The 26,881-nt window shown below is 43.7% G+C and overlaps 1 protein-coding gene across 1 annotated transcript in view; it reads left to right on the forward strand.

Moving 5' to 3' along the window:
* ADAM12 (ADAM metallopeptidase domain 12) overlaps positions 1-26,881 on the forward strand; it is a 386,817-nt gene that overhangs the window by 97,480 nt on the left and 262,456 nt on the right. The window contains exon 3 of the mRNA XM_060033517.1: positions 17,449-17,522. Within this exon, the coding sequence (XP_059889500.1) occupies positions 17,449-17,522 (74 nt within the window). The remainder of the gene's footprint in view (positions 1-17,448; positions 17,523-26,881) is intronic.

The raw sequence follows: 26,881 nt of genomic DNA on the forward strand, positions 1-26,881 counted from the left end.
GATAAGCTGATGCAGTCCTGGACCGAACTTATAGACCGTTAGCGTACGGATCTAGGAGGATAAGGAGTGGCCCTGAAATCTAAATTTGGTGACTCATATCTGAAATATTACAACCAGTGTTGCATTTTAAGAACCTTCTCTGAGCAAGAGGAAGTCAAAATTTATTTAACGTCTAAGACTTTTTTCTAGACTCTTTTCTATATTAGATGGTTTGGGCTCACCATAGCAAATTCTCCATTGTTGAAACTGTTCTCTGTTTTCACATTTGAATGACTTTATGGATTTGGGGGATTTTCTTGTTGCTCTTCTACAGTATCGCTCTATCTATTATATCCATATTGTGAAATTTTGACTGTCAGATACATATTGGTAAGACACAAGCAAAGAATTACTGTAATTTTTAAAGTTAAAATATATTTTTATGTGCCTTTGGCTTTTTATTGCAGAGTCTACACTTTATAGATATCACATCAAATGTGTTCATTTGACTTGTCTCCATGAGGGTTCCACTGTAAGCTGTGTATGTTTGGCGAAGTGTATTTATACTTAGCTTTCTTCCCCACCCCCCCCCCCTTCGTCTCTTACCATACATTTTGCAGCAGCCAACAGTGGATTGTAAAGTGTAAATCCAACCATGGATTGTAAAGGCTACACACGATGCTTCTGCAGGCTGTGGTCTACACCACATAATGTGATTTGGAAATATGGGTATTTTCGTACAGTACATACTTGCATTACACAGGGACTTCATACAACACAATAAAGAATAAATGGTAAAATTTTAAAACATGATGTGGTTCCAGAGCAGAGTCCCTGAATAGTGACTCATTGCTAACCATAGCCGGTGGAAAACTGTGGAAGGAACAGGGGTGTGTAGCTCCCACAAAAGATGTGTTTGAGGAGGGAATGATGACTTTGCATGACTTCGAAAATATAGTTCTTTTCAGCAGGATATTTAAAAAGAAGGAAAAGACAGTTACCTCCCAAGCGTTTTAATGTAAAATATATTCTGGTGCACATGTCCTGATGGTCCCCACAAACAGGGGTGGGTATAAGCCTGCTGTTCTCTCCAGTCACTGCCTTTCATGAAATCTACCTGCCAGCAGTTTGCACTGTTTACGGCAGACGCGGTGTGTAGATGCACAATTCGCCCATCGATGCATGTGTGTTTCCCTGTTACTCACTGCTTCATCACAGTGGTTTATTTTGAGCTGCTTCTTGTCAGATGAAGAGAGATTGTCTTGCCTTCTGTCCACTCCACATCCCATAGTTTTGTTTGTTTTGCTTTTCTTTACAAACAGCATCCTTCTAGGATGGGCCAAAAACCATGTACAGGTGGAACGGGGGCAGGAGCTTGTATATATTTTGGGGGTGGGGGACAGAATCCCCTAAATTTTTTTTTTTTGCGTTACGCGGGCCTCTCATTGTTGTGGCCTCTCCCGTCGCGGAGCACAGGCTCCGGACGCGCAGGCTCAGCGGCCATGGCTCACGGGCCCAGCCGCTCTGTGGCATGTGGGATCTTCCCGGACCGGGGCACGAACCCGCGTCCCCTGCATCGGCAGGCAGACTCTCAACCACTGCGCCACCAGGGAAGCCTGTCCCCTAAATTTTTGAGAAGGGATTTATTGACCTTTCTTTTCTTGCTCAGGTAACCATGATTGACAGTTTGGATAAGGCTCTTATGAGGAATTCTTTTTCTCAACAATTCCAGTAGAAGAACAGAAATAAATATGTGTGTGCATCTGTATTTTTGCTATCAGATGTTATGGTTTACAACAAAATGGAAAGTAGATTATAAGAATGGGACTACTTTGCTGGATTGGGAAGCAAAAATACGTTCTTAGCAAAAGGAGCAGAGGTGTCATCAATACAAGCAGCGGTGTGGTGTGATTCTTACTGTCAGTCACATTCAGTGCCTCCTGTGTGCCAGCCCTGTCCACGTGTTGATATAAACCATGTCATTAATCCTCCCAGCTGATATTACTATGAGTTACAAGTGAAGAAATGGGCTCAGAGAGGCTAACAATGACTAAGCCACAGCAGAAGTAGTAATTCATGGAGCTTGAATTTGACCCTGAGTCTGTTGTGATCCTTTTTTTTTTTTTTTTTTTTTAGGGAGGGGAAGGTGGCTGTAATGAAAAAATCGAGTTCTAGTTTAGGGTAAAGCTACTGATGGGCTTAATTGATCACTTCCTTTTTTTTTTTACGGTACGCGGGCCTCTCACTGTTGTGGCCTCTCCCGTTGCGGAGCACAGGCTCCAGACGCACAGCCTCAGCGGCCATGGCTCACGGGCCCAGCTGCTCCGCAGCATGTGGGATCTTCCTGGACCGGGGCACGAACCCGTGTCCCCTGCATTGGCAGGCGGACTCTCAACCACTGCGCCACCAGGGAAGCCCCACTTCCTTTTATCTTCCACTAAGCCCAGCTTTTTTACAAAAAATTTCTTTACTGAAGTGTAATTGATTTACTATGTTGTTTTAGTTTTAGGTGTAGAGTGAAGTGGTTCAGTTTTACATACGTATATATATTCTTTCTCAGATTCTTTTCCATTGTAAGTCATTATAAGGTATTGAATATAGTTCCCTGTGTAAGCCCAGCTTTTCTATTTATAAAGAATTAGCAGGGAAACCTTTAATTTAAACTTGATGACCATGCAACAGTTTTTATTGTTCCTTATTTCATTGCACCTTTAGGTAAGATCCTATTTTCTGTTTGAGAAAAATCCATATACGTATACACAATTTTGTTTATACAAAATGTCCTCTAGCAAGTAACTAATCTGAAATCGTTTCTGAACTTTTCTCCTTGAAACTGTTACAAATAAAAGATTTTTTCAGCAGGACTTAAGCAGGTATCCCTGTATGACATTCTATCTCTAGAAAATAATGGAATTTTGGTTTTCATTGGTTAAAAACCTTGTAAGTCAGCTATAAATTATTCATACCCCATGCTGCATCTGTTAGCTGTCTTGACTCTTCTTTGTTAAGTCAACATTACTTAGTTTTAAAGTCCAGGTAATTGATTATTGGTCCAGTTTTGCAAAAATGTTACAAAGTCATTTATAGGAATGGAGCTGCTCTTTTTTCTGCCCAGCAGGACAAAAAGGAGTCCCTGAGCGCTCCTGGCTGTCCTTTCCCAAAGCGAAAGCCATGGCCATCCAGTGAAGGACATGAAGGCACAGTGGTGACTGTGAACTTCATTCGTTGTGACCACTTGGTGGCCGCTAGTATCGTCCTGGTAGAAATCCTGCAGTTTCCACAGTAGCCTCTTAAATGCTGTCACATTTACACTCTGTGGTTTAGCTTAAGATGGCTAATCCAGGAAAGCTCAAAATAGGCAAAGGATTTGCTGATCACACGTTTGTGATAACTCTAGCCTCGCTCTCAGCAAGGACGAGATTTTCTATATTGGTCTAAAAATTGTCTGTATTAAGGGTGGATTTAAATATGGAACTCTGTCAACACAACATCAATAACAAAGTAGCTGGTATATTCCTTTGTTCAGTATAATAAGCTATTTTCATGACTCTGAACTTTGTAGTGAGGGCCACGATTGGTTAGCAGGGTAGACTGCCTGAACACAGCACAGTATCTGGCATGTAACTCTTTGATGAAAAGATGAATGAGCAACATTTTTGAATGTATTGATCAAGTTCAAGTTAATCAAACCAATAAGCGTTGGTTTCGTGCTTTGGATGTACAAGAAAGTAGCACCTGAGGCTGCTTGGTGGCTATTCAAAGTTGGCTAAGGCTTCCTGGAGCTTGTAGCCTAGGGAGCACTTTGCTATGAACAGAAGTAAGTATAGCCCAGGCAGAATGTGGGAGTGTAATGTGCAGGGAGAAGAGAGGAGAGTTCTACCTGAATCGTCACGGAGGGCTTCAAAGGTTAGGAGCCGCTCAGGGGCCTTGTGGGATGAGAAGGAGTTCGGGAGGCCAGAGGAGGCAAGAGAGGAAAGCCGAGCTCATTCCTTCCATGCGTATTTCTAATCATCCAACCAGTATCCACATCCTATTTGACATTAGACCAGAGATTGCGAATTCAAATGCTGCAAGGGGCCAGGTTGGTGTTATAAACAAGCAAAGGCATAAGACAATAGATCACCTTTGCCCCTTGGCCTCCATGTGCAGATAACGTAGGGCAGGTGGGGCTGGAAGAACAGGCAGCTTCTCTTCACTTTCAGCCAATTCCTGTCCCGTGAAGTGCAAGGCCAGGGTTGCCATTTTTCGGATATCTTTTTTCCTCTGGGAAGCAACACATCCAGGTTTGTCTGAGAATTCTCCTGACTCTTAGAGGTGAGCAATTAAATCAGATTGACCACTTGGGTGGCATGCACTTTGGGGCCAAACCAACGTTCGCTGCAGCCTGCATGGAGCCTGTGAACTGTCACCCTGTGAAACTCGGTCTAGCACAGCGATCCGGAAAATCTGACCCCGGGCCCACAGTAGCGGCGTCACCTGGGTACTTGTTAGAAGTCCAGATGCCCAGGCCCTGTCTCAGGTCTACTGAATGAGAAACTCTGTGATGGACCCTACAATCTGCATTTCAACAAGCCCTCCAGGTGATTTGGAGGCTAGCTCGGGTTCGAGAATGTTTTTTACATTTTTAAGTGGCTGGGAAAAAAAATCAAAAGATGATGAGTATTTCATGATATATAAAATTACATGAAATTCATACGTTGGTGTCCATAAGTAAGGTTTCAGTGGCACATAGCCACGCTCATTCATTGAGATATTGTCTGCGGCTGTATTTGCCTGCAAGGGCAGAGTTGAGTAGTCCTGGCAAAGACCAAGTGGCCCGCAAAACTTAAAATATTTAGGACCTGGCTCTTTATAGGAAATGTTTGTCAACTCTGCCCTTGAGCATTGAGTGGAGAGGGAGGGAGGGTGGACAGACTGAAGAGGATGAAAAGCTGAGCAACCTCTGCTTCAGACCAAAATGAAGGGGAGACGTAGGATTTGAGCCCTGCGTTCGTGAAAGAGCTCAGGGAACCGTGTCTAGGACTGGTTGATGCAAGAGTGGTCAGGAGAGCTGGGGTGAGGACCACGCGGCAGGAACAGAAAGAATTCCAGAGATATCCAGAGACAGGGTCCACGGGGCTTGACCACTAATTCAACATGAGATGGGGAGAAAGACGAGAGTCGCAGGATGGTACGAAGGTGGCACAAAAGGATGATGATGATGCCAACAGGGAAAAGAAGGGGTCCGGGATGAGGAGTGTGCTTCAGCAAGTCGTGGAGACGATGGGAAACGTGGGGAGTGAGTTTTAAACCCAGTAGCATTTGAGTCGCTGGTAGGGGATCTGCGGGCGTTCCCATCACAAGATAGAGGCTGGAGCTGGAGATTTGGACTGGAGGGTCCTCTACGTAGAAGACAAAGTTGCCTAGAAGAGTTACTGGATTTATGTTTGGTTGACTTTACTAGTATTTTAACAGAAAAGAAAGTTGAACTCAAGTTTTCATTCCACAAAGTACACTGATTGAGGACCTCCCTATCCCAGAACCGAGCTAGGATAAAGATGGAAAACTGTATCTTCAAGGGGTGCCAAGTCCTTTGAACCCAGTGGAGTGAGTGGCCACTTGAGTCCTCCACTGCCCTTCTTGTGTCCTCTGTCGCAAGGCTGCACGCATCTATGTCCACAGCACCATCCTCTCTGGCTCTGTCTCCTAACTCTGCCCCTGGAGGCCTCCTCCAGCACCTGCCAGCAACCTTTCTCCTTCCTGCTCTCTCTCCCTCCTGCTTCTGAGGCCCAAATGCCCCAAGAAATAGCGTGACAGGGCAAGCGATGAGAAAAGCTGGGGACAGTCATACTGCAATTTCTGTCTGAAGCTGTGAAATCTCATAGCTTTCCATGAGGCTTTTAGCATGAGTTTTCACGGGGCAATTAGGGTATGTTTTATAAAAAGTTAGCAATTAGCTGTAATTCTGTTTGCAGCAGAAAAACCTGTTTGCACCAGGCTTCAGTGAGGACAGAATGATTTGGCAGTGCCTCCGTGATCGATAGCAGGATTACTTTTTAAAGAGTTTATTATATTCCACTAACGTTTATTTGAAAGAGATTACAGGGATGCTTTATAAATGGCCCTTAGTCAACATATGAATGGGATATTCTCCCTGGAAGACAGCTTGCATGCAAGCTAACTAGCAACTTAAGCTATTAACTTCCTCTGACTGACAGTTTCGAAATGTTGTTGTAGGAAAAAATAAAATGGTATATGGAAGTTGCCAGACATAAAATTAGTTAGATAAATGAATTTTCTATTGGAAACCAAACTTTCTAGTTAATCAACACAGTGCACGTTACTTTACAGCTGTGTCTTGTAAGACTAGGCAAGTCATTCCAAAAAGTAATGCTCGGTTCTGTTTTCTAATATTATAATATCCCGATTATATCAGTAAGCAAATCTTAGCAAGTCTTATCTTTAGAATATTTCACGTCAAGATGACGTGCATGCGTGTATCTTGTGTTGTGTCCATGTGGGTCTTCCAGAACCTTCTGTCGCCTTCCGTAACACTGGTCATATAGGTATAATATCTTCCTTCCGTACTAACAAGGGCTACCAAACCAGGTTGGGTTGCTTGCTGCTCGAAAGCCAATACTCAAGAGGCAAGTGTTGGTTGGAAAAGGAAAGTCTGCTTTATTCAGGAGGCCGGCAACCTGGCGAGAGTGCGGACTCGTGTCCAAGAACCAACTCAAAAGATTCTGCTTGGCCATGAAAGTCTTTTAAGGGTAGAAGGGGAAGCTAGGCGCAGTTAATCGTTTAGAGAGGAGGTCAGAGTCTTTGTCATCCTTCACTGTGTGCAGACTTGCTGACTCCTTGGGGTCTTTCTTTAGATGCTGTCCTGTTCGTGCAGTTTGCCCGTGAGATGACTGAAGGGGAAGCTGGGGAAAAGATCTAGTCATCCGTTAATTACTTATTCTTCATCTCTAGTTCTTTAAGAAAAGAATCAATTGGTTAGGTAAGGCATTGTGTGATCCAAAGATGTGAAAGGTGTGCTTGGGTCAGAGGCTAGTGAAGCACGGGGTGTAAAGGTTAAGTTAAAATATTGCTGCTAAGGTGACAGGACGAAGGGCCTCCTACTCCTAACACAAGGGAGGAGATAAGTTGCTTTGAGCCAGCTCCCCAGGAACTGGCCTGGTGCCTGCCTTATAAACAGGCCCCCGATTAATGAATGTATTATATTTCTTTTTGAAAACTTGTTAGCGTTTTAAAAAACTTAATATATTATGCCCATTTAGATCAAAATACAGAAAGCATAAAAGAGTTGCAATTTGGGTAAATAGCAATAAATAACAAGTGAAATGGTGTTTTGTCACTGTCATGCTGGGAAGTCGCAGCTTCGTTTGTGATTGGACTTATGTAATAAAAATGCATTTCCATTTTATCATGCAGGATGGTTTCCAAACAGACATTTTACCGTTTGAATCTCACAGCAACCTTCCTGATGGTTCAGGTTTCTATCTCTGCTCTAACAAACCCCCACAACTTAGGTGGCTTGAAACAACACCCATCTGTGATCTCTCAGTTCTGAGGGTCACAAGGCCGGCAGCCTGGTTGGGTTTCCTGCTTCACATCTCACCAGGTTAAAATCAAAGTGTTCCCAGAGCTGCCCTTTATGATGGCAGCATCAGGGGAGGGTCCGTTCCCTGCTCATTTCAGATGTTGGCAGAAGTCCGCCAACTTGGAGGCTGTCGGGCCACGGTCTCTGTGTTCTCGCCAACTGAAGGTTAAGGGTCGCTCCCAGCTTCTCAAGGTCGTTCCCAGCTTCCTTGGCGTACGGCTCCCTTGCTCCATCTTCAAAGCGAGCAAAGTGGTCAAGTTCTCCTGTGGCATCTCTCCAACCCCAGCAATGAAATGTTCTCTGCTTTTAAGGATCTGCTTTTGAGTACCCTGGGCCCATCTGAATAAACGAGGATAATATCTCCCGGTCCCCCTTTATCGCATATGCAAGGTCCCTTTATCCAGGTAAGGTAACATATTCACAGGTTCCCAGGATTAGGACATCTCTGGGGGCCCGTTATTCTGCCGACCACACTGATAGACAGTATTGTTATCCCCGGTCTCCTGGTGAGGAAGCCGAGGCCCAGCAGAGTGAGATGACCAACCAGTAGTCCCTCAGTCCGAGTGGCAGCATCCAGCGTGTCTGTGGACACATCTCTGGCCTGACCCCTTCCCAGGTTCAGCCTCCTGCGTGGAACAAGTTTCCGAGATGCAATGAAATAGGTCTTTCTTAGGTGAGATGATTGTTCCTTTGCATTCAAAGGAGGAGGGATTGTTACCTATCTGCTTCCTAAATATCCAACTTAAGATGTCCCTAGCCATCACACCGGGGCTCAGTGACCTCCGTAGCTGTTGGAGGAGGTAGCTTGAAGATGCTGAAGTGACCCTGGGCCCTGGCACTCCGCTCAGGCCGTCTTCTCGCGACAGCGTTGCTTATCACAAGCCCTGTTGTCGGTGGTGCTGCCTCACTGATACTGAACATGCAGGAGGGGCCGGTACCTCGTGTGGGCGGGATGATGGGCCCGTGGCACTAGGGCTGTGGACGGTCTTCTGAGTGATGGGGAGAATGGCCGATGGGGAAGTCCATCCTAGCCACTGGCCTCCTGCCCTGGGCGTCCTGAGGTTCCTGAGCCCTGAGCAGGCGGCCAGGTGGAGCTCGACTTTGTCTCTCCTTCCTGCTAATCGAGATGTCTGAAGGCAGAGTGGATGGGAGGGCAGCAGAGGTCTGAGGACCAGTGCACAGCCTGCTGGGATCTGATGTCAGGGGCCCATTTCAGCAGCACAGTCTCACCACACGTTTCAGCTCCTAGGTCACCACGTCACCACACGGTGTCCAGCGTTCAGCCCCCAAGCCCAGGGCAGTTAAGAACCATTAAGTGGCAGAATAGGACGTCCTCAAGCCCCTCCTACCCTGATTTTCTCACCCCCTTCCCAGCATGGCTCTGATTTCTGGCTCTGCAGCCCCCAGAGCCACCACCTCGTGTTTGACCTTGATTTCCGCTGATTCATCCCCTCGTCCTCTTACAGCACGCTCTCTGCCCCTCTGCTCTGGTCTGGGCTCTCCATCACTGAGGTCCAAAGAAACCAAGCGGGACGAGCGGGCGTCCTCGGAGGGGCCAGGAGCCAGGCTGGGAGCTCGCACTCACTGGCCTTCTCGGCCGCCCCAAGTATAGGTGGTCCAGCTCCCAGCAAGCCCCTCTTCCTCTCCACCGAGGAACAGAACCCAAGGCACCTTCGATGGCCCAGTTCCTCACTCACTACCAAGGGATCCTCTGTGCAGCTGCTTGCATCTGTGGGCCGTCAGCCTCTGAGAGTGAGGCGGGGCTCAGATGGATGGACTTTGGCCTTGTGCTTGGGTCAGCAGGGACCCGGGAGGAGAGCCCAGACGGCCCTTCATACCTCCTGAGGTGGCACTTATGCCTCCACTGCCCCCTGCATCAGTATCCCTTCCGCCATCTCCTGCTACCGCCGCGCCTGTCTTCTGTCATCCCACAGATGTTTCTAGGTGGCCCCATTCTGGGCGTTGGGAATAGGATGTGGAACAAAGCAGAAAAATTCCCTCTTCCTACAAAGTTTCTGTTTCTGAAAAGGGGAAATAGACAATTAACAAGTAAAATAAACACACCAATACACGATCACAAATGAGATGGCTAGAAAGAGAGAGAAGTGATGCGTGGGGCAAAGAGCCCACCGGGATGGGGGTCTTCGCTGCGGGGGGTGACGTCCAGGCTGAGACCGGGAGGGTGAGGCGCCTCGAGAGCCCAGGAGGGCCTTCCAGCAAAGGCTCAGCTGGTGCAGAGGCCCAGAAGCCAGGTGCAGCCTGACCAGTTCAGCGGTGTGCCGGGAGCTTAGGGGTGAGAGAGGCCAGACTGTTGGTGGTGTGAAGACAGCAGTTATTCTAAGAACAGTGGGTCATTGCTGAAGGGGTTTAAGAAGGTGCACTGTTAACTAAGCTGGGGAGTTCTGGGGGAGCTGCTGTGAATTTTCCCCAGGTTCCCCTTTGCATTGGATTGGGGAGGGGCGGTAATATAAGAGTTGAAATTTAGATGGGTTAAGTTTGAGAAACCTGCACTGTCGTGCTTCTAGATTGCTTTCTTTTAAGTCATGTTGTTGGTCTCCTCTTACAACCCAACAGTGAGCTCTGGGAGGGGACAGACGACCGTTGTCTGCTCAGAATCTGCCGTTGTCCTCAGATGGACACAGCATGGGGAACTGTAATCCTAGAGCATACAGATGCGTGGGGCAGAATGGCAATATTTCAGTGAATGAATGAGGCTTTAAGATGATCTGGCTATAGCTACAGTAATCAAAAATGAAAATCTAAAATGTTAGTTGCAAATCTAAGCATTAGTAATCCCACCAGTAGCAACAGCATAAAGAGCTTGAATTCAGAGCATCACACATGACAGAGGTGGTGAGGTCGTGCCTTTTTTTGGTGGGAAGGGAGAATTGGCCTAAAATCGGTAAACCCGTCATGCAGAGAAATACGGTAAGAAGAATCCGTGCGAAAGAGAACCTAACACCGTAACACACAAACAGCTTCAAACTACATTCCACATCTTTCAAAAGCGCTTTTTACCTTAAGATAATGTGTGCCAGCCTGCACATTTTAACAAGTGGTTTGCTGATGTAAATTTTCCATCAGAGAAAAATATCAATGACTCATGAATAAACATTATTGTCATTTACGTAACAACTAAAAGGCCTCAAGCCAGAGACGCCCATTATGGTGCTGCAGTGCCCTCGTTCCTTACTGTGTTATTCTCCAGCTAATTCAATTTTGTCCTCTCTCAGTTCCACAGGGCCCATATCTTCCCGGCTATGGAACTGCTGCACTGATATTAAAGTGGTAATCGAGATCGCCTCTAAATATTCATAGCAATAAGTGACTCTCTCGTGCCCCGTGAGTGCCAGGGCAGCAGCCTGAAGCATTTATTTAGTGCTGGAGAGGGATCCAGTTATTTCGGAGTCCCTTGAACGCAGTATTTTATTTAATATTGTTGTTCTGCTTGAAAAATTAGGTCCCTCTGAGTTTCTAGTATCGGTGGTTGAGACTAATGACTTTGGCTCAGAACTGACCATTGTCTTTGAAAGGGTAACCTAGAAGTGGTGATGGGAGTGGACTTGGCTATTGACCCCGCATCTGATTTTTTCATGCAGTCCCCTTCCTTCTGCAGGCTCACTGCCACCTTATTTCAACTTCATGGTCAGGTTCAGATTTTTCTAAGTCATTGAAAATGGCTATCCTTTAAGGACAGAGAAACACCAGAGAGACGATATTGTGTATCATTCCATCCATCAGAGGAAAAAAAAAAATCATGAGCATCCCTGAAAAGTTACATTTATTGACTTGGGATATTTTACACCCATCATGGGTGAAATAATTTAAATTCAACTTTGGGTGAGCTCCCCTTTACACAGATTAAAGAATGACAGCCCAACATTTTGGAGTAAAATGTGAAATAAGATCACTTTTAAGATTCCTTTATTGTTGTTATAATATTGCTCGTAAGTAACAGATAGCAGAGAAAATAATTTACATTGTCATAGGATATCACTTAAGAGGTTATTGTGACTAAAAATGTTATTAAGGAGAAATAAATAAATAAATAAATAATAAATAAAGGCAGCCCAATGGATAATACTGAGAAGAAAAGAAAAAGCTGTAGCTAATCCAAAGATCACTTTTTAAAAATGTGTTTCTATTTCCAGTTAAGTGGGATATGCTGGGCAAGTCCATTGTGGGAAACCTCAGAAAGAGCACAGAGCAGCCGAGGGTCCGAGTGATGGGCAGCGGTCTCTGGCCAGAGCCTTACTTTGCAGACCCCTCTGGGCAAACCATTTGGGGGAGCCTGCCCAAACTCACTTCCACGAGGAGCTTACAAGGAGTGAGGCCTCAGAAGAAACTAAACCTGCCCTGATCATGGACTTCTAACTTCCAGAACTGCGAGGAAATAAATTTCTGATAGTTAAGCTACCCAGTCTGAGATATTTTCTTATTGCAGCCTTAGCAAATGAATACGGGGGGTTTCTAAGATTCTGGTAATATTTTGACTTTTCAGCTGGGTGGTAGGTACCCTGATGATTATTTTATTGTTGTTTTTTAAATTGTACTTATGCATTTTATATACTCTTTTGGATATACTTTTGCCAATTAGAAAAAAGGAATTATAATGACCGTCAAAACATTTCTAGCCTGCTGATAAGCATTTAATTGATTTATTCAGCAAATGCAGTTCTTTAAGCATTCAGTAAAGGACACGGTTTCATTAGGGCAATCAATGTCTCATTTTTAAAAAGGAAGGCTGTATTTAACGAACACTAGTTCGACATCTCCAATGTCTAAAAATCAAAAGAAAATGGAATGAATACATGCTTTTAAACTAAGAAATCTAATGCAATGAGTGGTTTTGAGTTAAAATAGCTCTCTGTTCTTCTCCATTGGTTTCTCCTATACCATTCAGATCTCAAGTAAAACATACAGGTAAAGCTCTTTCTACCACCCTGGGGGAAAATGTATTCATTTGAATATGTTAACATTAGAACGTTCTAACAGCTCCCGTAGGGACTTTATGTAGAATTAGTACCAATGTTCATGTTCAAGCTTAACTGAACTTTTCATGGGGGAAAAAGGGTGCTGCAAATATTTTATTTTTATTCACAAATATAATTGCCAGGATTTATCTTTAAAATAGTGATGTGTAAGAAAAAACCAAAAGTAAATAGTGATGTGTGTGTCCATATCTTAGGCTAACACAATTTGTAATTAAAGTAACTTTTCACACATATACATAAAACACATACAAATAAACAGACATTCATACATACGCTCTTTGGACACATCTTGACAGAACATTGAGATGTATTTTTGTTCTAATATTTTATTGTAAGCATAATTAATAATCTTGTTTTTCTAAGATAGAATTAACGAGTACAAATTGCAGACCCTGGGGGCTTCCCTGGTGGCGCAGTGGTTGAGAGTCCGCCTGCCGATGCAGGGGACACGGGCTCGTGCCCCGGTCCGGGAAGATCCCACATGCCGCGGAGCGGCTGGGCCCGTGAGCCATGGCCGCTGAGCCTGCGCGTCCGGAGCCTTTGCGCTGCAACGGGAGAGGCCACAACAGTGAGAGGCCCGCGTATCGCAAAAAAAAAAAAAAAAGCAGACCCTGGAGAGAACATTCTTATATGTGTTTGTAATTAAATTCAAGTGTCAGAAAATATAGGTAAATTTAGGTAAACGTCCTTGTGACAGACTCAAAAGCAAATCCAAGGCTGAGAAACACTTTTGTATGCTATATTAAAAACAAAAGAAGTGATGTGTGTTTAGGAATAGTGATATTGAATTTAAAAGTTCAGCAAACACTCAGAAACCTGTACAATTGTTAAAAACACCAGACAGTATCAAAATATAACAAGTAAAATTGTGGTTTTCACTAGATCACTGATGTTTGTATAGTCATTTGGTAGAATGAATCCATAAAAAACAAGATATGTTTAAACTCAGAAAATATACTTAAGCATCTTATGTATATGGAAATACAACAGTTTAACTCTCAAGCTTAAGTAACCACTTAAAAAATAATATCACCCCAGGGCTTCCCTGGTGGCGCAGTGGTTGAGAGTCCGCCTGCCGATGCAGGGGACGCGGGTTCGAGCCCCGGTCCGGGAAGATCCCACATGCCGCGGAGCGGCTGGGCCCGTGAGCCATGGCCGCTGAGCCTGCGCGTCCGGAGCCTGTGCTCCGCAACGGGAGAGGCCACAGCAGTGAGAGGCCCATGTACCGCAAAAAATAATAATAATATCACCCATCAATTAAAATTGAGAAGAGCTCTCTTAAAGGACATTAAAAAAAATCCATCTTGGGTTTGTACTTAATTCTATCCCCCGAAGGCACCAATATTAAAAATAGTCTAGTTCGTGGGCAGCTATTGGATGACGCAGGTTTTAGGTCTTTATTACTGACTCAGGCATGTCCAATGAAGATGGAAATTTCTGTGAATTTGCTGTGAAGATGGAAATGTTCCACGTCTGGGCTGCCTAGCAGAGGTAGCTACTAACTACCTGCTGCTTTAGAGCCTTGAAATGTGTCCAGTGAGACGGATGAACTGATTTTTAATCTTTATTTTATTTTAATTAATTTAAATTTCAATAGCCATATGTATTAGACATAGGAAACTACAGAGAGCCATTCCAATGGCCTACCTAAAAATAAAGTGAGTAGTGTTTCGCGCTCTGTGACTCTGTCCCAGTTATATGGCATTAGTTAATGCAACTTGTGACATTTTCCCAAAACTCATGTGACCCAACAACTCATGTTGTTGCAGGTTTTGTTTCAATTTTGTTTCCTTTTAACTCATTATTTTAAGGTTGGCTGTTGGAGCTTGCAATCCATTTTCTCTTAAAACATAGTAGTGTATGGTTTGTTAATTCATAGTAGAGCTGAAATGCTGTGTTGTGAAAAAAGTCCCTTGAGCTCTGGAGTTATAATAGTGTCTTTCAAATATGGAATGTTAGAGAACTACGTATAAACGTATTCTTCTATCCCTTATTCAAGCATAAGACCAAACAATCTTACAAAGCAAAGGCAAACAAAACCAACACACTGAAGTCAGCAGCACTGATTTAATGCGGATGATGATGTTTGCACAAGACTGACACGCCACTTGCAGCACCAGGGCAAGGCTACCCGGGAGGTGCAGGTGATCTGGAGTTTGTGCTGCCAGTTTCGTCCTGACCCGTCTCTCCTCCACTGTGCTCTTTATAAGCGGCTAAGGAACCTTTATTTCCGCACTGGGCTGTGATGGCATTTGGCCCTTGCTTAGCTTGGCTGCATCATTTGTGAATTAAACCCTCCTCTGCCCTTCTCACATCAGCCTAGATAGTCAGGCTGTCCTGCCCGGCCCCAACCTGATCACAGCAGCCATGGTGAGCTGGGTCAGGGTGGGTGTGGTCACGCTGGCTGAACTCTCTTTCCACATCATCAGAATGAAAACACAGCATTCATTTTTTTAAAATAAACATTAAAAATGTTAAGTTCTTTTGGAGAGAAATGCCCCATGGACATGTGAAACCTCCATTTGAACATGCTAGCTGGTGGTGGCGTTGGGGGGAGTTGGAATTGACACCCCCAGAATCACTGACGATGCCCAGGGAAAGGGGAAGCAAACGAAGAGCTTCGTAGAATAACTTTAGGATGGTACATCAATTTGACTGGGGTAAGGACTCTGAATCATTGACTTGGGCTCAGCAAGAGAGAGTGTGGCGTGTTCCACCACCCCGTTAAGTGGGAGAGAAGCTGGGGTAGGGGTGTGGGTTTAGGGACACTGCCACATGGCTGCATTCCCAGGGCAGGGCAAGAACCTTGTTGGGATTTCTGGGGCAGAACAAAGAATATAGGTTCCTGCCCCCCACTGACAGCTGGGCACACACAGACTAGGGTTTCCTGGGGCCCAGAGGAGAGGAGGAAGATGGCGTCTGCCTAACAAGAGGGAGAAGAGGTTGGTAGAGTTGTTTGCCCTATTCATTGATTGATTCTCTCCTTCACCAAATATTAATTGAGCTTTTGTTATTTGTCTGGCACCTTCGTGGGTATAATAAACAAGTGGACCCACAAGTCAACATACTGAATTTTAATGAACAGGAAGGGAGTTCTTCCTTACAAGGAGGAAAAGGGCAGGAGACTGGGAGAAATACTAGCTGGGGAGAGGTGGATGTCATTAGACTGGGGAGTGAGGTAAGGCTTCTTTGCATCATTGACGTTTAAGCTGATACCGAGTAGCAGAGTTGGGAGAAAGCATTCCAGGCAGAGGGAACAGCCTGTACGAAGACTCGGAGCTATGAAGGAGCTTGGTGTGTTTGAGGAGCGGGTGAGGTCAGTGTGGCTTAGAGCTGGGTGAGCGAGGAGAGCAACACAGGTGGGTGTGGCGGGGCATGAAGGTCAGGCCATACAGGAGCTACAGCCCGCATTGAAGAGTTGGCATGTTCACTGCGGAGAACAGTATGGCGTTTTCTCAAAAAACGCTAAAAATAGAACTACCCTGTGATCCAGCAATTCCATTCCTTGTTATATATCCGGAAAAAACAAAAACATGAAGTCAGAAAGAGAGATGCACCCCAGTGTTCATAGCATAGCATAGCAGCATTATTTACAAAGCCAAGATATGGAAGCAACCTAAGTGTCCATCAATAGATGAATGGCAAAAGAAGATGTGAGATATGTATATATGTCTGTATATATATGTCTGTATATATATACATATATATATATATACACATGCACATATGTACGTATGGGGGTGTGTGTGTGTGTGTGTATACACACAATGGAATACTACTCAGCCATAAAAAAGAATGAAAATTTTGTTATTTGTAGCAACAGGGTTGGATTTGAAGGGCATAATGCCAAGTGAAATAAGTCAGACAGAGAAAGACAAATACTGTATGATATCACTTATTTGTGGAATCTAAAGAATACAACAAAATAGTGACTATAACAAAAAAGAGAGCAGACTCACAGATACAGAGAACAAACCAGTGGTTACCAGTGGGGAGAGGGAGGTGGGGAGGGGCAACATAGGGGTAGGGGATTAAGAGGTACAAACTATCGGGTATAAAATAAGCTATGAGGATATATTGTACAACATAGGGAATATAGCCAATATTTTATAATAACTACAAATGGAGTATAACCTTTAAAAATTGCGAATCACTGTACTGTACACCTGTAACATATAATATTGTACTTCAACTATACTTCAATAAATATTTTTTAAAAAGAGTTGGCATATTATCATCAGTGCAATGGAACATCAGTGCAGGTTTGCCATGACCAGGGGTAGGTGGATGAGGTTGAGTTTTTAAAAATATCCTCCCATTGCCATTGGGGGATGAATGGGAGGAAAGCACAGGTTGATGTGGAGGGACCGGGGTAGAAGGGTTTTGCAGCATCCCCATGAGAGATGATTGTGGCTTGACCCAGAGCAAGGTGGAGAGATGTCAGACCCGGACAACAGGAGCTGTGTTTTGGAGGGCGACTCAATAGGACCTCTTCATGGATCAGATGGAGTTGTTGAGGGAGAAGGACTTCAAATTTCTGACATGAGCAGTTGGGGAAATGAAGGTGCCTTCTCTAGAAACAGGGAAACCAAGGAAGGAGTCGATTATGGGAGATGGAAGTTGAGTCAAGAAGGATCCCAAGGGTACATGTGGCCCAAGGAAAGGAGTGCAGAGGCCAGGAATGCAGGTGTGTCAGTACCATCTGGGAGGGCGATGCGTCTTCCAGACTCTCGTCCTGCTTGTTTTGATCTCCTCCACTCAGGATCTCAGAATGGTCCCGGGAGGAGAATGTATTTTTCTCTCCCTCCATTGACTATGCCTACAGAGCATACTGAGATAACGGCACCTCGAAGGGAAATGATCTTCAACTGACTTCTCTTATTTCTCTTTCAGAATCATCCAGGAGTCTTGAATTTTCGAATACAGCTGGAAAGCAAAGAACTGATTGTAAATCTGGAAAGAAACAAGTAAGTCGAGTTAATTCCTGTTTATGACACCATAGGAGAAAGTTACAACGTGGGGACCGGAGAGTGCTGTGTAATTGATGTTGGCATTTAGAGACACAGAACTAAATGAGTAGATTCATAATCCGAATTTGGATGTGAGGCTGGAATTAACTTCAAAGAATGATCCAATGGAAAAATAATTGTATTTTATCACTCTAAAAGAGAACTTTCTAGCTCAGCAGGTTTTTCTCATAGTTCTTTTTTTTCAGAGCCTGATGTTTCAAGGATAGAATTTAAGCATCCTCTGTTCTGTTCCAATAACAGTGTTCCATAATTAGTTGACTTTTGGCAGTTCCTGGGTTGTATAAGGAGAAACAGTTTCAAATGGGTAGAAGCTCTTTTTTCCTTGGGAAATACCAAGAGTTTATTTTATCTTTCAGACCTTGTCTCCAATGGTATGAAGTATTTATTTTATCTTTTGACTTAAAAATTTGGCCCTTTTTTTTTTGAAAAATTATATATATTTTCAGAAAATGGTATTATATAGTTTTTCCTGTAGCACATGGATGTTATTACATATTTTGTATGCCTTCCCAGGAGAAAACTGTGCCTGGTTCAAGGCACAAGTAAAAATAACTCATATTCTTGTCATCCTTTATACTGCGGCTCTCCCCATGGGTTCCTCAGATCTAAAGGACCCCTACTATTCTAATTGATTAGTACCAGCAAAGAGTCGAGCTCTCCTAATAAGCAATCTGTATTTAAAGATATAAGTTCCCAAGTCACGCTTGATTCAAAATTGGAGTTTCTGTCTTCCAGAATTACTGGTCCCTATTTCTCACCCATCAGTGAAATGCTGCTTTTTTGCTGAAATGACAGTGTAGGTAAGACAGTTTCACTGAAATGAGTTCTGCCAGAGATATTGAGTCACAAAACTCTGACTCAGCATTTCTATGTGAACGAGTCAGATCACTTACTTATACTTACTTTGGTTTGAGGGTCCTGAGCAAATCAGATGAACGGGATCATGAATGGCCAATTCTAACCTTCAGTATCTGACACCATGGCCAACAGCAATTATTAAAAAATAGGTTTTAAAATGCATATGAATATACATTAAATATATATTTTAAATGAGTATATGTAACATAGCATGGCCTGCTTCTTGGGGGTCTGCAGCCTGCCTCTGCATTTCTTCCATGTTTCTCCCTCCCCATTAGATGGATTAAAAGCTTTTATGAGCAGTAAATAATGTGTTTTTAGCTTTTCTTGTGACTTGGTGATCTTAAACTAGAGGTTCAGGAATACATCTTGGATAATCAGGGGGCTGAACGGAAACCTGAATATTGCTTTTGATATGTCTCTCTTAGCAAAGTATATATTTTCATGCTCTTTTTTTTCATGTAAGAATATCATAGGACATTTACATTTTCGTACACTGCTGTTTGTACGTGGTTTTGAAAATATCTCAGTGGACGAAACTTGGTATTCCTTGAAAGAGCAAAAGAAAATCAGGCTTCTGGTGGTGACGCATTTCCTCGATGGGGTTTTAGGATTGGCAGCTGGATTTGGGAAGTGTCTTTATTGCGACCGTTCTTATTGTTAGCCTGTTGGAGGAATGTAGTAAATGGCACGAGTGAGACTGATCCTGGACCTTTACATGATAGTAGGGCTGCAGGGAGAAGAATGGAAATTGACTTAATAAAAACCTTAAGTTATTTGTTTTCACTCTACAAGGAATATGTATCCAATGCAAAAAAATTGAAAACTGTAGGGAAAAAAATCAAGAGTCCCCACCCCCCAAAAAAGTACCCCTGCCACCAAACACAACGTTGGTTGGCATTTTGGTGAATGTGCATATGGATTTTCTTTTCCTTGTAGAAAAGCCTTTGCTTCTTTGGTCTTCCTAGTTGATATTGTAGTCTGTGTATAATATGATATCCTACTTCTTCATTTAGCTTTATAATGATGTCCTTTTCCGTATAGAAATGCATTCGAGCCCCTCTGGTTCTCTGAGTCTGTAAAGTGAGTTAATAGTCTTATTCATGGTTCCCTCTGAAAATGATTTACCTTCCATTAAGGCGGGTAGTATGGTGCAAGCTGACTACTAGGAAGTGGCTAATTTGTATAAAAGATCATCTTCAAAGGTACCTTAATTTGCTCACTTCCAGTCTGGGCCTTCCACAAAATAACCTCAAAATTAGAAAAGTTGTAAACTTAAAACTGTCTCTTCTTGGTTTATTTCTTTTCCCAACTTCACTGGCAAAGCATGTTTTAGAAAAGTATCTGGAGACGGTTTAATGTGTTCCTATAACATTTTATAGCTTTATTTTAATTATCCTACTTATACTCATTGTGGAAATTTCATTCTGTTAAAAATGACATTTTCAAACTTAGAGCATGGTAATATGACTGTTTTAATCATCCACTTCCAATCCATTTCCACCAGTTACTTCAGTATAACAAAGTTTTGAAGACGGTGACATGTCTGTTCCATAAGCACTTCACTTTTGAAATGATGAATACCAAAAACTTCTGCAACTTTCTAGGTAGAATGAAATGCTTGTATGCGACTGGTGGGTTGTCAGGTACAAAAGGTAATCAACCCATCCAAAATTAATAATTCAAGTAGAATTTTTAATTTGCGTAGCCTTTGGCCCAGTAGATCCAATTGGAGAAGTTATCCAAATGAAGCTATAAGAACCCAAAGATAAGTGGACGAGGAAGCAGGATAAATGTAAATATTTAACAACCAACAGAACAGAGAGCCCGACCAGTCTGAAGGTAACCTGGTCGGTACCCTGCTTCAGAGTCTACGGGGGGAATCAGCCCTGTGTTCAAGGATGTTCACTGCAGAAAGTTTTACCTACAATAGGTCAACAGGAGATCGATTAAATAAGTTATGGCTCAGCTATGAAATAATACTACCCAGTAGTACATCTAAAGATGATGATGGAGATTTTTATTATTGTAAATAGCATTGATAGTATGACCGCTGTGAACGGCACGTTGGATAGTAGTTTACATGGCATTCAGTTTTTATCTTAAAATTATACTCACGTACATGTATGCTCGAAAGATTTGGACATTTACTTTCTTTATTAATGTTTTACAACAAGAAAATATTGCTGTTAAAATTAGGAGAACTTTTTATTTTGAAGGAAAAAAAGCTGCTCTAAAAACTTGAAAATGGTTGTAATGAAGAATGTTGAAGTATTTACTATTCATAAAAAAGAAATGAGGGGCTTCCCTGGTGGCGCAGTGGTTGAGAGTCCACCTGCCGATGCAGGGGACACGGGTTCGTGCCCCGGTCCGGGAAGATCCCACACGCCGCAGAGCGGCTGGGCCCGTGAGCCATGGCCGCTGAGCCTGCGCGTCCGGAGCCTGTGCTCCGCAACGGGAGAGACCACAACAGTGAGAGGCCCGTGTACCGCAAAAAAAAAAAAAAAAAAAAAAAAGAGAATCTTGAAGAGAGAGGATATAGGTATATGTGTAACTGACTTACTTTGCTGTACACCTGAAACTAGTACAAGATTGTATAGCAACTGTACTTCAATAAAAAATTTTTTTAAGTGGTGGATGTTAGGAAGGCCCCCAGCAATTTTCCAAGGGCTAAAAAGCTCTACCCATGGACTATATCCAGAAATCTATTTTAATTAAAAACCTGCTTTAAAATCATAACCAATATAAAGGTGTCTTCAGTGCTTTCAATCATAAAAATCATCATGTAAAGCAAATGCAAAAAGAGAGTCACCTAAGTAACCCCACTCCAAAACTCTTCGTGTGTAAACCAATTCTTCATGAAACAGGGCTGAATTTGTATTACATGGTTGTTTCAGGGAATCTATTTTATTTGCCTTCTAGCATCTCTAATTTGTGCAGAGATCAGATGCTGTTCACTTAAAATCTGTTTGTAGAGCCATAATTGAATGTTTAAAGAAACTCAAAGCTTCCCTGGAGAAGCATTTTTCACGATGTTGCTGTCTGCCTGTGGAACTGCGGGAACCAGCTTTACAAGTTCCATAACTCTCCTGGATCCCCATGGATACCCAGGCCATTCCTTAAACAGGTTCTCTGTGCAACTGCATCTTTGATCAAAATGCTTTATTGGACAGGCTGGCCAGCTTAGACATCCGTTTTTCCGGTTTAGGATAATTAAAACTGATGGCGGTAGATCATTCCCACCGAGCTTTCTGTTTTCAAGCCCTGTCCATCACTGGTTGAAGGCAATTGCCGGGGGAAGTCCACGGCCCACTTGATTTATATTTGGGGCGTCTCTGAGCTAGAAGAACTTTGGCATTGACTTTTCTTCTGCCTGGAATAATTCCAGACATCTCTTAGGGGGCCACTCTAATTAATATTCACTCCAGAACAGTTGCAGAAAGGAGCATTTTAAATTTGTCAAACATGGGCATAAATATTTGAGAAGGCATTTGTTGGACGGTATCTCAGAATATCATGATGTAGGGTAGAGAAATGCAGCCAGTGCAGAGGTGGGACCGGGTGGATTAGCAGTTGTCTGAATAACTACCTAGAGGATAGTAATCCGTTGTTCAGGTTGAACCAAATCGTGTTGGACAGCTGGACTGAGACTGCTGTCAGTGGCTGTAGGACGGTGTACAGGACCTCATCCTGGCCCACAGTTTTGTCAGCCCATTGCTATGAAGACGTAAAAGGTGTGCTGATCACGTTTCTTGGCAACGCAAAGCTGGGAGGGGATAACTGTGCTCTGCGTGGCAGAATCTGGATCATGGAGATCTCAGCAGTTTGGATCAATGGGCCAAAACTAACAAGATGAGATTTAATGGGGATAAATGTAAAGTCCTATTCTTGGGTTAACAAAAAAATAAATATTGTTACGTGCAGAAGGAAATTGACTAGTAGTTCTTGCGAATGAGACATGAAAATTCAATGTGAGCCCCTGAGGCCATGCGACTGCTGAAAGGTGGCTGCCACCTGGGTGTGCGCAGGTTCCTGAGGTGGGTCCTGGACTGGAGAGGCCACCATTCTGCTGTGCATGACCCCGGTCAGGCCACATGCAGAACCCTGCCCCCTGCGCTGTTTCAAGCACGACGTTTGAAAGCTGCCTGCCACCGTTCTCGCCTCCACTATTGGACTTTCATCACCTCTCCCACCAGCTAGAGATGTCCTCAAGGTCAGGGGGCAGGGTCTTTACTTCCCCCTCCATCCCCTTCCTTGTGGCCTGGCCTGTGGTGGGCACTCTCTGAGTCCTTAGCAAAGAGTGAAGGATGGGACGTGGATGGCCTGGATCAGTCCAGGAGTGAGTCAGCAGGAGGTTAAAGGTCTGTCCTGGGTGGTGAGAGAAACTACCTATTCAAGGAGAAAGCTTCTGGAGAGAATGCTGCGGCGGGAGTCAGGAAGCCAGGTTCAGAAACCCAGCTTTGCTTCCAGCAACAAGATGCTTATATTTTCTCTGTTTCCTCATCTGCGAAATGGAATAAACGTCTGTGTACAGTCAGTGCCAAGAGGTTAGAGCTCATGTTCTTTCTGATGATCGGGTTTGAATGATTCAGTGACGTATTCTTGTGGACCCAGTGATATTAGTTATTTCACCCAGTTGTATCCTTGGCTTCACTGTAACTGTGTCCTGTTTTAAATGTCCTAAATTAATAGAGATCAGGTTATGACTAATCTGTACCCGTAAGTCTTGACGCTGGTCGAACATCTAATTCTGACGAGAGCTGGAAAGGATTCGTGTGCTAATCCTTTGGGCTCCTGTTGTTGTCATGGTCTTAACTTCACAATCTTGACATCCTCAGGAATTAGAATTTTAAAATCTTTGTTTGTGTGCAGAGTGCTATTTCTTTCCATTTCTACTCGTGCAGAGGAAGCCTCACCTGCCTGTCAGAGCCTCCAGCTTTAATTTGCCTAGTGGTTCTAATTATTGACTAAACTATTGAAGGGAAAACTGTATCATAGAAACTTTACTATCTCATCTTATGTGTTTCTCTCTCAACTTCCCTTCCGCCATTCACAAATCTTATCGGTCTTTATCAATTCAAATGATTCCTAATGTTAATCAACAATAAATCAAGAGACCATTTCTCTTTTTACTTAGTCATTTATCCACAAACATTTTTTTTGAATTTATTTTATTCAAGTATAGTTGATTTACAGTGTGGTGTTAATCTCTATTGTATAGCAAAGTTATTCAGTTGTACATATATATGCATTCTTTTTCATATTCTCTTCCATTATGTTTTATCACAGGATATTGAATATAGTTCCCTGTGCTATACAGTAGCGCCTTGTTGTTTATCCATTCTCTATATAATAGTTTGCATCTGCTAAACTCAAACTCCCAATAAATCCCTCCCTCAACCTCCTCCCCCTTGGCAACCACAAGTTTGTTCTCTATGTCTGTAAATCTGTTTTGGTTTCAGAGATAAGTTCATTGGTGTCATATTTTAGATTCCACATATGAGTGATATCATATGGTATCTGTTGTTCTCTTTCTGACTTCACTTATACGTTAATCTCTAGTTGTATCCATGTTGCTGCAGATGGCATTATTTCATTCTTTTTTATGGCTGAGTAGTATTCCATTGTATATATGTAGCACATCGTCTTCATCCATTTATCTGTTGATAGACATTTAGATTGTTTCCACGTCCTGACTATTGTAAATAGTGCTGCTATGAACATAGGGGTGCATGTATCGTTTTGAGTTATCGTTTTGTCCGGATATACGCCCAGGGGTGGGATTGCAGGATCATACGGCAGCTCTGTTTTTAGCACAAACATTTATTTCATACCAGACACTACAGTTGGCACTGCTGATAGAGTCATCAACAAGGTAAAGTCCTTGTCCTCTTGGAGGTCAGTCAAGGAGCCCAATGCTGAACAGGTCATCACAGGACCGTACTGAATGACAGTGGTGCTGAGAGCTAAAGAAGACAAGCAGGGGGCCCAGCCTGGTTCAGGAAGGAACCATGCAATGAAGCAGCATTTACGCTCTGCATGAACAGGGGTGAGCCAGGTAAAGGAGGGCAGAGCGTAGAGGGTTCTAGAGAGAAGGATGTGCATACGGAAAGTTCCCGAAAGCAGGGGAAGGAGCGTTGAAGTGTTTTGGAAATGAAGGTCCGTGTGCTGGTGAGCAAGAGGGAGATGGGGAGAGAAGAGTGGAAACCAGTCCATGTGGGACCTTGGGCTCCATGATAAGACCTTGTATTTTCTCGTAAGAACCATGGTGCCTCATGGAAGCAAGGCCTGTAACCAGGGCACTGACTTTCATAGAAGGGAATAGATGAGAATGTTCTGGACAGAGAATGGACAGAAATGGATGGGCAGTCGAATGTATGGTGTAATATGGAAAGGAAGATGTCAGGGATAATTCTTATACATGAAATGCTGGAAGAACAGTGATGCCCTTTGATCAGAAGAGAGAACTCTAGGAAAGGACCAAGAACTTGCCATTTGAGCAGGGGCCAGGGACACAAAGATGTGGATCGTGGTGGCCATGGTCCTCTGGGCCTTGGGGGAAGGTGGACGTTTGGGCCTCACAGAATCCACTCTGGAGGTGACCTGTGGAGTGTTCCATGTGGACCTGGCATTTCTTTGGGATCCATGGGTGTTTGCAGCAGTGGCTGGGGCTCTGAGCTGGAGAGCATGAGCCTGCGGTGGGTGGAACTTCGCGAGACATTGGCCGTGGCCTCGAGAGCATCTGAATAGCCATCACAGCCTCAGGCAGTGTCACTGCGTCCTGCATTTTCCAGGCGGGAGCCAGGTGGGGCGAGCCTGTGGCCTCTGGGCTCGCTCCCAAGCCCAGTTCTGTGTCCTTCTTACGATCTGTCTCCAAGCAGTGGGTATGCCCCTCCACCAGGATCACGCACAGACTCTTACTGTCCTTCAAGTCTGGGGCATTTGAGGACCACCTGGGGAGCTTATTCCAAAGACAGATGCCTGGCTCCGCTTCTCTCTATTGAAGCAGCATCCCCAGTGATAGGGCCTGTATTCTGTATTCCTCAAGGAGCTATATTCATGCTTTAATTAGAGAGCCATTGGCCTCACGAAGCTATTTAAATTAATCTTAAAAGATTAAAACTTTAGTTCCTTGGTCACACTAGCCATGGTTCAAGTGCTCTGTAATCCCATTTGGCTATAGGAATGTTTCCATCATGGCAAGAGGGTCTGTTGGACACAGCTGGCCAGCTCCTTCCAGTTTGGGGTCTTGGCTGACACGTGGCCAGTGGGAATGTTCTTTCCTACAGGGAGTCACACACTTCTTCAGGTTGCCTAATTCCTGCAGCTTAATAAGCTTCATCCCTCACTGTAGGGAATCGGGCAGTACCAGAGGGGTCACATCTACACCTTGAAGAAGTCAGGAAAGGATGGGAGAAAATTCTCTAAGCATGACTGTAGACTCATGGATTTGACGCCAGCTACGCGGACATCAGCGATCTTGTAACTAGACCAAACTCCTTCCGGTTTCAGTTCCAATCTCTCAGCCTGAACATTTAAGATCTTTCTAATTGGGCTAAATTTTGTTCCCTGGATAAGAACTAAATTCCCTTGAGCTTCCCTCCTCACGGCAGTCTTTGAAGTTATACAGACACTGGAAAAGGTCAGAACACCATTTTTAGAGTTTTTGTTCTTCAACCTGACTTAACTTTAAAGAGCCTAAATCAGTTAAGATCAACCTTTTCAAAACGGTGCCCCTCTGGGTGCCAATTTGAGAACGTGGCAGCCTTGAGCACCTTCTGTGAAGTTAGAAGGACTTGAAAAGGGCATTTGATATGGAAGTGGGTCTCCATGTTTAATTACGTCACTTGTCGTCTTTCACTTCTTGTGCTGTGGGTGTATGATTTGCTGATGAAAACCCTGCTGTGTCCTTGGGGTTCCTCTCCAGAACCGCATCCCAGATGGATACTAATGGCTGTCCTGACCATTTCCAGATGGTCTCTGGTGGCCTAGGGGAGAGCTGATGCTGGCTTTGTGGTTGTCATTTCACTGTCCCCTTCCCTGCCGGGTGGCCAGGGGTGATTGTGTGCAGGTGCTATACAGGCTGGTGTATTTATGGCAAGTCTCTTGCCTTTTTCTAGTTGTCATGTCCTCAACAGAAAGACCATGATGCTTCTGTTTGTGTGACATAATGACTCTTCATTGATCACATGAGACAATAAATAAAACTAACCCTGCAGAGAGCTTGAAACACTTTGGTTTGGTTTGATTACTACATCTAAGTCATTTTTTAATATATAGGTTCCTGGTTCCTTTTTTTTTTTCTTTTAATTCTTGCAGTTGACAACTTGTAATCCTTGTGAGTGAAACCAGGTTGCTTGCCCAGTAGAATTTTCCACATTCATGATTTTGCTGACTTCATCCCCATGGTGTCATGTCACCCATTCCTCTGTCCCCCG

The sequence above is a fragment of the Delphinus delphis genome, chromosome 16, assembly GCF_949987515.2.
Source record: "Delphinus delphis chromosome 16, mDelDel1.2, whole genome shotgun sequence".
In the NCBI taxonomy this organism is placed as follows: Eukaryota; Metazoa; Chordata; class Mammalia; order Artiodactyla; family Delphinidae; genus Delphinus; species Delphinus delphis.